General features: G+C 29.1%; 1 protein-coding gene across 1 annotated transcript; it reads left to right on the plus strand.

Annotated features, from left to right (window-relative positions):
* The first annotated feature begins 3,659 nt into the window (after positions 1-3,659).
* On the plus strand, positions 3,660-4,897 carry LOC150025377 (cysteine-rich receptor-like protein kinase 8). The gene is made up of 4 exons (XM_090294212.1): positions 3,660-3,820; positions 3,972-4,209; positions 4,294-4,447; positions 4,568-4,897. The coding sequence occupies exons 2-4, from the start codon at positions 4,121-4,123 to the stop codon at positions 4,895-4,897; spliced, it is 573 nt and encodes a 190-aa protein (XP_090150338.1). The 5' UTR covers positions 3,660-3,820; positions 3,972-4,120.
* Positions 4,898-12,973: the final 8,076 nt, after the last annotated feature.

The raw sequence follows: 12,973 nt of genomic DNA on the forward strand, positions 1-12,973 counted from the left end.
ATCCGAGATGGCTGCTAAGGGAGCATCTGACTTAGGTAAGGTATTGTTTCTGACTAGATCATAACCCACCCCATACTCACCTTCCCACTCACAAGAGAGCTAGGTTCCCTCAATTCCCAAAGGCCTTTGTACCTACGTTGCCTTGGGAGATTTTAGTAATACTCCCCACAATTGTACCCTCGTCACCTAGGAAAAATGAGTGATTCAAAGTGGAGCCACCAACTCTTCGTCCTTCCCCTGATTCCCTTGGGCCAACATTGACAAGAGATGATTGTGGACCTTCACCATGACACGGGCAATTGCTTCCTGCACCCAATCAATTTTGACTGGCACCCAACAAAAGTTTTAAAACCTCATTCGCCTATGGATGCCAATATCCAGAAGTGACATATTTGCCTATGGATATTGGAATCTGGAAATGACAGTTTTGCCTACGAATACTGACATCTGGAAGTGTTAGTTTTGCCTACGGATATTGACATCCAGAAATGTCAGTTTTTCCTACAGATATTGGCATCCAGAAGTCTCAGCTTTGCCTACGGACATTGGCATCCAGAAGTGTCAGCTTTGCCTACGGACATTGGCATCCAGAACTAGCACTCTTTGACTACGGACATTTTTATCTAGAAGGCACCATCATGTTTCTGTATATACATATCCGAAAGCCAATCATCCTGAACTCTTTTTTTTTGTTTGCAGTGTGATGATTTTGTTACTTTTAATGGATTAAAACCACTAAACCAAACCACTTTAAAGAATACAAGTAAAATCAACATTAAAAGGTATCCATAAAACCAGAGCACTTGCTTTTCATTCTAAATTATTTATATTATCATTTATATAATTCCAAATGCATTAACCATTAAGGACAAAGATAGAACATCATTGAGAGGAGAAAAAAAAACACTGAATAAACACATTCCAGATTTTCAAATCCGGACCTAATGAAAAGACTTCCGGATCAGCTCATCCGCGGTGCATTTATATCCAGAACTCATAACAGAGTTACAGACAAAATATCTAAAACCCACAAGAAACACGAAAACTGACCGTTTTGCGACGCATCTCCTTCTCCGGTGCCTTCTCTCTTTGTCGCCGTCGAAGTGGCTCAAAAGCGCTGCCTGAATGACACAAAACGGTGCTTGCGCGTGTGTGTAAGGCTTCCGGAAGAGAATGTCCACAAGAACCAATTAACGACATTGTGCACTGTGCTTGGCTATTTGGTGCATGTAACCTAATTTCACTTCATTAAGGGTATTATGGTCATTTTACATAAATTATTAAGGGTGTTATAGACATTTCACATAGACAAATGGGTGCTAGTCAGAATTGATTGGGTGCAGGAAGAATCAGCCCATGACACGGATTCTTCAGCGTTGCCTCATGCACAACTCTAACCTCCATTCCACTCCCACCGCTTCCACTTTCTTCATTAAGGATGTCATCTTGCATGTGTGACCCGATACCCACTTTCGGCTCCTCACTAGCTCCCATGCCCAAACGGGCTTCGCTTCAAGTACACTCTTCATCCATTTGGGCTTCAGTTCTCAAGCAGCCTTTTTACCAATTGGGCCTCGTAAAAAACCTTTTGGGCCGACAACAAAGGGGGATTGAGAAGCAGGTTTATAATTTTAATATGCCAATGCTTGTGAGATAAATTTATTTTTTATGAAAAGGTATTTTAGATGTTAATTTCACATAAAATTAGCCATTAAATGAGACGAAGAACATAAACTGATAGTTTTAACAAAGATAACGTGTGAACATCATATTTATGATAATATCAAATTAAAAAATAAATATAAACTATAAAATAAATAACTTTTTAAATGACTATATATAATAATATTAAGTACAAAATTTAATAAATTAATAATGTTGTAAATGTTTCATATGTTTATACAAAAATTAAGTACAATAATAATAAATTTATATGTGGCAAATTTAAATGTTTATATCAATTAATTGTGAAACAAGTGATTATTGTATAAAAAAATTAACTTAACAAATTTTAAATGTTTATAATAATAGAAGAAATTTAAATGTCACTTTATAATTTAGTTTTCAATTTGAATTTAATTACAATATTTATATTATAAATCATTACCAAAACAAGGTTTTACTTTCCTTGTTTTTTTCCTCATTTTTTTTTTCAAATATGATCACAATAATTAGTTCCTCATATTTAAATTTTTAAATTAAACAGTTAATCTCAAATTAACATCTTGTATAATATTTATATAACATTTACAAAGTTATAATTATTTATTTCAATTCTATACTTATCAAAATATAATGTGTATTTCATTTTAACTATATTACAAAATTTTGTCAAATTTCCTTTCTTCACTAATTTTTTATTTATTTTTAAATACTCCTTTTACAATCATTTTCTAACCCCATTGAAAATTCCTCCATGTTTTATCTTACTTTGTTTGAGGAAGACACGAGTTTTGACTCGTCTGCTTCATCGACATGCTTGCTCCTTTCCCTCACTGCCATTATCATGCCATGTCAAATACCATGCTCATCAAAAAAAACTTCACCCTATATTTTATTGGAAAATAATACTTCGAAACAAGCACATGACTTTATTTCATTGGTTAAAAACTAAAAATGAAAAGAAAAAATATAACAATGGTTGATTTAACTTATGGCATTTTTCATGGAAGGTGACTTTCATACTATTCAAACAATCTTTTGAAAAATGAAGTTTCTAAATATTTTCCATTATTATACACCACACGAAAACTATGAACAACAAAAATCCTTTGTATTACCTTCTTCATTTTCGCAACTCGTCAAGCAAAGGGTGCTGATTATCTTTTCCGAGTTTGCAGTCAAGAAGACAGAAACAATGACAATAACGGAAAACTTATACAAATGGTGCAATTCAATATGAAAAAAAAGTACACAATAAATATTTTTAAGTTAAAGTTTGTATGTATAACATTAATTAAATCCATTAATTTATTATTTATTATTATTTTTTTTATTAAATTCGTCAATTGAATTAATAACTTCAATTTAAATAAAATGTAAAAGAATTGTATATTACGATTCAAAACCTGAGTATATTTTACTTAAATTGAAGTTGTTAAGATTATAAAGAGATTGTTAGATTGACAATTTTGGTGTATTTTATTTTATTTAAAATGAAGTTATCAACTGTCAGTAATTTTAGTTGAATTTTTTTTGTCTTTCACGAATGATAATTATTATTTTTAAAAAAATATGTATAATAATAATTTATAAATAGTTTAAAATTACGTGAATTGAATAATAATGTTTTGAAATTTTTTATTTTATAAATAATATCAATAATTCAATTTTGTTTTATTTAAGAAAATCATTCACAAAGTTGAAGAATTAAAATGAAATTTTCTTTCACAATAATTTTAAATAAATTGTTTTTAAAATAAGTTGTGTGACAAATTAAAAGTATTGACTATTTTAAAAGCATTTGTGTTGTTTTTAAAAAAAATAACTTATGTTTTAGGATTGATACAATTTATTTAAATAAATGAGTTATGGTTTATTTTTATTTTTTTTATCAAAGAATGGAATTAAATTTAAGGGGATACAAATAATGTGAGAGAAAAAGAAAGAGTAATGAAACTTTATTGAGAAAACTTTTTACTCGTTTTACACATAAAAAATTCTAAGCAAGGCATAGAAGAGTTCAAAAATGAGGTTCTATTAATAGCCAAACTTCAACATAGGAATCTAGTGGCATTCATAGGATTTTGTCTTGATGAACAAGAAAAAATACTTATCTATGAATATGTGCCAAACAAGAGTCTAGACTACTTCTTATTTGGTAAGATGTTTTTGACCTTATTTTTATTTTAAAATTTAGCATTAGTTAATTATATGTTTATGATATTTAATATATTATATGTCTTAAACCAATTCAAAGTAATTTACTAAAAGCATGTATATTACTTATATATAATGATTTTTTTTTGTAGATACTAAACAAGAAAAAGTTTTGAGTTGGATTGAGCGTCACAAAATTATAGGTGGAATTGCTTGAGGAATTCTATATTTACATGAACATTCTCGACTTAAAGTTATACATCGTGATCTTAAACCTAGCAATGTACTACTAGATGAAAATATGAATCCAAAAATTTCAGATTTTGGACTTGCTAGAATTATTGAAATAGATCAAGAGGAAGAAAATACAAATAGAATTATCGGAACATAGTAAGTTCTTAGTACTCCCTCCTATGCTTCTCATCATTTTCATATTTTTTAAAAATTATTTGTAACTTTCTATTGATTTTGCAGTGGCTATATGTCTCTAGAGTACGCTATGTTTGGACAATTTTCTGAGAAATCTGATGTTTATAGTTTTGGTGTTATGATTCTCGAGATTATTAGTGGAAAAAAGAATATGAGCTCACATGAATCACATCATGTTGCTCATGGACTTCTAAATTTTGTGAGTGCCAAAATCTTGCTTTTTATTTTACTTCATCATTATTCATGGGTAATGTATAAAAATATTAACTTAGAAGTATGAAAGTGTAATGGTTATGACAATTTTTAAATTTTTTTATAGGTTTGGAGAAATTGGAAGGCTGAAACAACACTGAACACATTGGACCCAAAATTAAAAGAACATTATTCTAATGTTGAGGTCATGAGATACATTCAAATTGGTCTATTATGTGTTCAAGAAAATCCAGATGTTAGACCCACAATGGTAACAATTGTTTCATATCTTAGCAGTCACACAATTGAGATCCCATTTCCACAAGAACCAACATTTTTCTTAAATGGTAGAACAAATCCAATTGTTGCACATGAATCAAGTTCAGGCCAAGGTGTCAACACTTCCATACCATCTTCTAATAATGACATATCTATAAGTGAATTTTATCCTCGATAATTTACCTTTTGTACATAATTATATATTTATGTTTAAATATATAGTAAGATCTATTGTAAATTTCAAACTATGAAGTTTGTTTTGTGAGATATGATTTTTTAAATTTTGTAAGGATTTTTCTGTTAGTATAGGAAACTTCAACTTTATTTCTATATTATCTATGATTTTCTTTATTAGATTGGTTTATTTTGACATACGATATATTTTATGTTTTATTGTATTATAAAACTCGTGCTTATAAAAAGTACAAGTATAGAAAATCTATAATAAGTAATGTATTTTTTACTAATGTAAAATATCAATTTTAAATTGATAAACAATATTGATTTAAGAAAAAAAATACGATGAAAATTTTGTATATGCAAGGTTGGATATTACATAATTGTTCAATTAACCAATGTAAATTGTGCATGTATGGTCATATTACATTGGTTTTTTTGCCCTAATTGATGTAATTGTTTTTTAATTCATATTTTACATTCGTTGTTTATAACAACCTATTTAATATATCTTTAAAATCCTAAAATTCATATAAGGGCACCTCACTTTTTACTTTCATTGTTTCACACCCCTCTTTCCTTTGTTTCCTTTTTTTACTTTGCTATATTTTCTTTCTCTTTGAAGGTTCTCTCTTCGTCATGGTAGCTAAATAGTGAATCATCTTGAGTTTGTCGCTCCTCCATCAATATCACTACAAGAAAATCATTAAATAAAAACCAATTTAGAGATAAAAAATAATTAGTTGTTATATTGACTAAATTAGATACCATTTTAAAGACTTAAAAATTTATTAGTTTCTAAATTAATTTCTAATATTGATAAATAATTTATAAATTAAAATTTTCTATATAATAATTAGTAATGTAGGGCGAGTTCGTTGTGACCACACTTCACATTGCGAGTTTGTTGCAGCACCACCAGACTCCAAACAACGAGCTTTTGTTAGGTCATTGTGTTTTACCATTGTTATACTCGTAGTCATGAACACGTGACAATGTGAAACCGCTATATAAACATGCTAGTAACATTTGATATATTTATATATTTAAATAAAATTATATGTATACATATATTAATATACGTATAATTGATTAAAGTAGGAATACTTTTACTTAATTTTTATTAAAATTAGAAAAAAATAGATTAAAGTTAGAATAACATCAAAATTAAGATTTATATTAATTTAAGCTAAATCATTAAAAATAATATTAGTATAATTAAAATTAACATTAGTGAAATTAAAGTTACTATTTAAAATAAAATTATAATAATATTAGAATTAAGTTTAAAATTAAAATTAGATTTAGTAGACCAAATTAATAATTATTTAGTTTCATTAGAAGTTTAAATTTCTTTAATTAAATTTAAGCTTCACATATATATATATATATTTATTTGTGTTGTTGTTTGATATTTCTACTTAAGATAGGTTGATTATATTGATATGAGGTTTGAGAGTGTTCAAACTTCGATAAATTGTAATGTTTCTTGGTAGTATAAATTGTAAATTCAATTTTACATGTAATTAGGATTTGAGGTGTGTGTGGATGAAATGAAATCATTCGATAATGGTTATGAAGTTTTTCATTAATGAATTACATTTTATTTTTGGGAGTGAGAGCGATGATTATTGAACTCTTTCAAGAATGATAATTTGTTAAATCAAGGATTGAAAAAACAAAAGATCAAAGCAGGATTTTTGTTTGGATGTAAATACACATGATGATGATGAATGTTGAGGGTTCATCTTTACTCATTAATCGCAAAATAAAACAAAAACCAAAAGTAGAGAAGTGTGGTCTATGAAACTAAATAAAACAATAACTCTTTTCTCGGCAAGAGTCGGTGACGACGAGGAAGGTAACGGTGGAGGGGCGTCGTGGAGGGAGCAAGACCATAATCAGTGTAGTTAGAAGTTGCTTTCGAAAACGAAAAATGGGAGTTTTTGGAGGAATGTTTGTTTGTGAATGGAAAAGAAGTGCATTTGTTGTTGAGGAGGGTGTGGATTTATTATGCTTACAAGAGGCTAAAGTTTTTGTTCTGGAAGATACCAGATGCTTTGCGTTGTGGGGGGATAACAATATCGGGTGGTTACATTATGAAGGCGAGAATGGAGCGAGAAGTACTTTGACCATGTGGTACAAAGAAGCTTCATGTTATGAAAGCCATTTGGAGGGATTGGGATACATACCAACTTTTGGCTTGCACATTAAATCAAACTTTAAATGTGCTGTAATCGATGTTTATGCAGCTTGTATTTTGGCGGATAAGATGGTGACGTGGGAAGAGTTGACGAATGTTAGAGGTACACAACCGAGCATAGCTTGGTGTCTTTGTGGGGATTTCAACACGGTCAAAAAAGATAATGAAAAAAAAAGATATCAGTACTAAAAGTAATCAGAAGAAGGAAATCAGAGGTTTTAATAGCTTCAAAGAGAGGAACTTATTGGTGGAACTACCGGTCGTCGACAAGAAATACACTTGGTACAAAGCAAATGGTTCAGCTAAGAGCAGACTTGATAGAGTGTTTGTTTCTGATGAATGGCTTCAAAATTGGCCCATGTGCAAGCAATATATTCAACCAAGGGTGGTGTCAGACCATTGTGTGATAGTGGTCAAATATGTATCCAAGGATTGGGGCCCAAAATCATTCAAGTCCATTGATGCTTGGTATTTGGAGCCCGGGTTCAAGGAGTTGGTGCAAGACAAATGGAGTCAATATCGAGTCCAAGGAAACAACTTGTCCAAAGTGTGGAATAAGGATGTGTTTGGGTGTCTGGATACAAACAAGAAAAGGATCCTTAAGGAAATAGAGGAACATGATATATAAGACGACAGTAATGACCTTGATGAACCTGCTAAGTTGAGAAGATTGGAGCTCATAAGTCAGTTGAGGATGATTGATAATAAGATTGAATCGCTTTGTAGACAAAAAGCTAGAGAAAAATGGTTCAAGCATGAGGACACAAACTCCAAGTATTATCACTCTATTCTTAGATGAAGAAGGTTTAGAAACGAGGTAAAGGGTGTTGAGGTAGGAAATCAATGGTGTGAGGATCCTGAAGTTGTACGCAGGGATGCCAAAAAGCTCTTTGAAGAAAGATTTATGGCGACATATGATTTTGGGATTAGGCTGGATTAGGTAGATTTTAAGAGTCTATTGGTGGAGGCTAATTCTAGTTTGATTACTAGCTTTTATGAGGAAGAGATAAAGGAAGCGGTTTGGCAGTGTGAAGGCTCAAAAAGTTCCGGTCCGGTTGGGTTCAACTTATCTTTTATCAAAAATAGCTGGGATACTCTTAAGCAGGATATCGTTGATGTTGTTCTCTGTTTTCAGAACACGGGCTGCATTCTGAAGGGTTGTAATGCGTCTTTTATAGCCTTAGTGCCTAAAGTAAGAGATCCAATAAAACTTGATCAGTATCGCCCTATATCTCTTGTAGGTTCTATGTATAAAATAATAACGAAGGTGTTGTCTAGTCGTATTAAGAAAGTTCTTTCAAAGGTTATTGATGCCAGCCAATCGACTTTTTTGAAAGATAGAGGAGTGCTTGACAATGTCCTCGTGGCCAACGAGGTAGTTGAGGAGTTACGAAGGTATGGGAGAAGTGCCTTGTGTTTGAAGGTGGATTACGAGAAGGCTTACGACTTAGTAAGGTGGGATTTCCTTTTCTATATGATGCGCATATTGGGGTTCCAAAACAGTTCTAATTCAACTGAAAACAGATTTAACAAGTTTTTAAAAAGCTGTTAGGAAATGTGACAATCAACCGGTTGAAATGTCGTTTTAATCAGTTGAATTTGTTATGACAGTTAGTCAACCAAGTCAAAAACAGTTTTGAAAACCGATTATATCGTGGTTCAACCGATTGTTTTTCTCTTTGCTTAGAAAAACATTTTTCTCTTTTAAAACAGATTGATCTAGCTTGTGCAAAGGACTAAGAATGATCTTTACAAGAATTATAAACACCCTAGAACTACACTCCAACCAAATCAGCAAAGCATCAATCCTTCAACATAAATTTGGATCATCAAAGCTTCCATGTTCTACACAAACCCCTTTGTTGGCCAAAGACCAACATTAGTAATACCCAAACCATGAACAAGAGATAACATAGTTATATATGCTTACCTACCAACCCAAAAAAATGACCACCCGCCAACATCGCTTGACTTCGTCCTTACTTTTTAATTGACTTCAAACAAGCCTTTGGGTCCATGCACCATTGGGCATATGTAAACGAAGCACCATGTACTTTGCTAGTGAGCCATGTCCACGCCTTGAGTTGGGCCAAAGAAAAAATCTCCGAACAATCCACTCAACCGTTCTTAAAGATAATTGAATTCCTCTGTTTCCAAATTTCTTCAACCATAGAAATCCACATACACCCCCAATACCTGTTTGTCTTCTGAGACGCCCATCCTAGATAGAACTGAAGTGGGATCTAGCATCCCAATGGTAGACTATATCCATCCCAATCCACTTGTTGCACAAACACCAAGCTCTTCATGCTACCATACATTTGAAGAAAACATGACTCCCAAATTGCTCTTTCTCGCATAGAACACACAAGTTGCTTTCCAAAACAATCCCTCTAATCTCCAGATTCGCACGTGTTGGTAACCTATCAGCCACAACTCTTTAAGCAGTAGTCATTAAAGAGGGTAACACCTTTATGCTCCAAAATACCTCATACATAGAGCCATAAGTGCCTACTTCCAACGTCCTTAAACAGTTGTAAGTCGAACTAACCATATAACCACCATCCTCATCCACCTTCCAAACCTATTGATCCACGAAACCTAATGAAATAGTTTTGCCCTACAGCAAAGACAGGAGGCGAAATACTTCTCCCTCTTCCCACTCGAACAAGGCACACCTCCAATCCACCTTCCATGACCACTTGTCATTAATCCAAACACCAGAATGTGAGACAACAACATTTTTATCCTTAGTAATCGAATAGAGCCTTGGAAACCTTAAACACAAAGCCTCATTCCCAATCCAATTATCTTTCCAAAATATAGAAAATGTATAATAAGTAATGTATTTTTTACTAATGAAAAATACCAATTTTAAATTGACAAATAATATTAAGAAAAAAAATATGATGACAATTTTGTATATGTAAGGTTGGATATTACATTAGTTATTCAATTAACCAATGTAAATTGTTCACATGTGATCATATTACATTAAACTTTTGCTCTCACATGATCATATTACATTAAACTTTTGCTCTCACTTATGTAATTGTTTTTTTTAATTGATATTTTGTATTGGTTGTTTATAACAACCAATATAATATACCTTTAGAATCCTAAAACTCACATAAGGGCACCTTAATTTTTATTTTCATTGTTTCACACCTCTATTTCCTTTTTTTTCCTTCTACTTGGCTCTATTCTCAATCTCTTTGAAAGTTTTCTCCATTGAATAGATCCCATTTTCATCATTTTTTAAAATTTTTATTTTATAATATATATTTGTTTCTTATTTTAGGTTTTGTTAATAACAATAGTGTGTGTATACAATAAAAGTATCACCATATATGAAGGATTATAAATTTTACATAAAATTCTTTTAATGGATGTTAGTATGTTAATTATTTTATGTATTTATTAGTTATAAATAAGAAAAATTAACTGAGTAAATAAAAAAAGTGAAAAATACTTTACTTTAATCATAAAAACTACTTTATCAGTTAATCTTTAGTTTTTAAATATTTTGACGATTCAATTATTTTTATATAATATGATTATTGAATTAATTTTTATATAAGATAATTATCAAATTGATTTTTATAAAATATGGTTACTGAATTTATCGTATATATTATGATTATTGAATTCTTTTTTATATAATTTATTATTAAATTATTTTTTATATAATTGTTCTGTGAAAATTTGGTTTTTAAATTATAATTATAATTTTTTTATATTGTTTTTTAATATTTTAGTTAGTTGTTAAAATTAGATTTTAAATTATTTTTTCACTACACGAAAATCATTAAATAGAAATCAATTTTAAAGACAAAAAATAACTAGTTATTATATTGACTAAATTAGATATTATTTTAAAGAAAAAAAATGATTGATTTCTAAATTACTTTATATGATAAATAGTTTTTAAATTGTTATCTAATTAACTACCAAGATTTTTCCTACCAAATTCATAATCATTAATTGTTATACATATAAGAGCATAATCATAAATGCTAATCCACACTCAATAATTTAAGGATTCAACATTGTAAATAGGTTAAATTGTTGGCACATGAAATATGCATTTAAGACAATATTTATTAATTCTAACGTGAAATAACTTGTATATAAATGACCGTATAAGATAACATTAATCAATGTTAATTATATTTATTGTTGTCAAATATATAATCTAATACACTCACAACAATAAAAAATAATTAAAGTTTGTAAAATATAAAAAAAAAAATACTAGTCATTTAAAGATAAATAAAGGATGCACATAAAAATACTATGATGCAGGAAATAAAAACTTGAAAATACAAGTTCTATTTTTATAAACCATGATTGTAAATAATTTTTGTCATTTAAACATAACTAGTTCACTTTTGTACTTTTAATACTTGGTTAAATTATTATTTATATTATTATTTTTTAAGAAAATTATTCTTTACTCCATTAATTATTTATTAAATTTAAAAAATTTCTAAATTTAATATGCCAATGGAGATAAATTTATTTTTTATGAAAAAGGTATTTTATATATTAATTTTACATAAAATTGGCCATTAAATGAGACGAAAAACATAAACGGATAGTTTTGACAAAGATAATATGTGAACTTTATATTTATGATAATACCAAATTAAAAAAATAAATGTAAACTATAAAATAAATAACTTTTTAAATGACTATATATAATAATATTAAGTACAAAATTTAATAAATTAATAATGTTGTAAATGTTTCATATGTTTATACAAAAATTAAGTAGAATAATAATAAATTTATAAGTGGCAAATTTAAATGTTTATATCAATTAATTGTGAAACAACTGATTATTGTATAACAAAATTAAAAAAATTTAAATTTAAATGTCACTTTATAATTTAGTTTTCAATTTGAATTTAATTACAATATTTATATTATAAATCATTACCAAAACAAGGTTTTACTTTCCTTGTTTTTTTCCTGATTTTTTTTTTTTCAAATATGATCACAATAATTAGTTCCTCATATTTAAATTTTTAAATTAAACAGTTAATCTCAAATTAACATCTTGTATAATATTTATATAACATTTACAAAGTTATAATTATTTATTTCAATTCTATACTTATCAAAATATAATGTGTATTTCATTTTAACTATATTACAAAATTTTGTCAAATTTCCTTTCTTCACTAATTTTTTATTTATTTTTAAATACTCCTTTTACAATCATTTTCTAACCCCATTGAAAATTCCTCCATGTTTTATCTTACTTTGTTTGAGGAAGACACGAGTTTTGACTCGTCTGCTTCATCGACATGCTTGCTCCTTTCCCTCACTGCCATTATCATGCCATGTCAAATACCATGCTCATCAAAAAAAACTTCACCCTATATTTTATTGGAAAATAATACTTCGAAACAAGCACATGACTTTATTTCATTGGTTAAAAACTAAAAATGAAAAGAAAAAATATAACAATGGTTGATTTAACTTATGGCATTTTTCATGGAAGGTGACTTTCATACTATTCAAACAATCTTTTGAAAAATGAAGTTTCTAAATATTTTCCATTATTATACACCACACGAAAACTATGAACAACAAAAATCCTTTGTATTACCTTCTTCATTTTCGCAACTCGTCAAGCAAAGGGTGCTGATTATCTTTTCCGAGTTTGCAGTCAAGAAGACAGAAACAATGACAATAACGGAAAACTTATACAAATGGTGCAATTCAATATGAAAAAAAAGTACACAATAAATATTTTTAAGTTAAAGTTTGTATGTATAACATTAATTAAATCCATTAATTTATTATTTATTATTATTTTTTTTATTAAATTCGTCAATTGAATTAATAACTTCAATTTAAATAAAA

The sequence above is a fragment of the Phaseolus vulgaris genome, chromosome 8, assembly GCF_051622355.1.
Source record: "Phaseolus vulgaris cultivar YP4 chromosome 8, ASM5162235v1, whole genome shotgun sequence".
Classification (NCBI taxonomy): domain Eukaryota; kingdom Viridiplantae; phylum Streptophyta; class Magnoliopsida; order Fabales; family Fabaceae; genus Phaseolus; species Phaseolus vulgaris.

Excerpts from the sequence above, each read along its gene's own strand:
- LOC150025377 (XM_090294212.1), top strand. The coding sequence starts at position 4,121 with ATGAATCCAAAAATTTCAGATTTTGGACTTGCTAGAATTATTGAAATA. Across the intron at positions 4,210-4,293 it reads AATAGAATTATCGGAACATA|TGGCTATATGTCTCTAGAGT; the intron begins GTAAGTTCTTAG and ends TTGATTTTGCAG. Across the intron at positions 4,448-4,567 it reads CTCATGGACTTCTAAATTTT|GTTTGGAGAAATTGGAAGGC; the intron begins GTGAGTGCCAAA and ends ATTTTTTTATAG.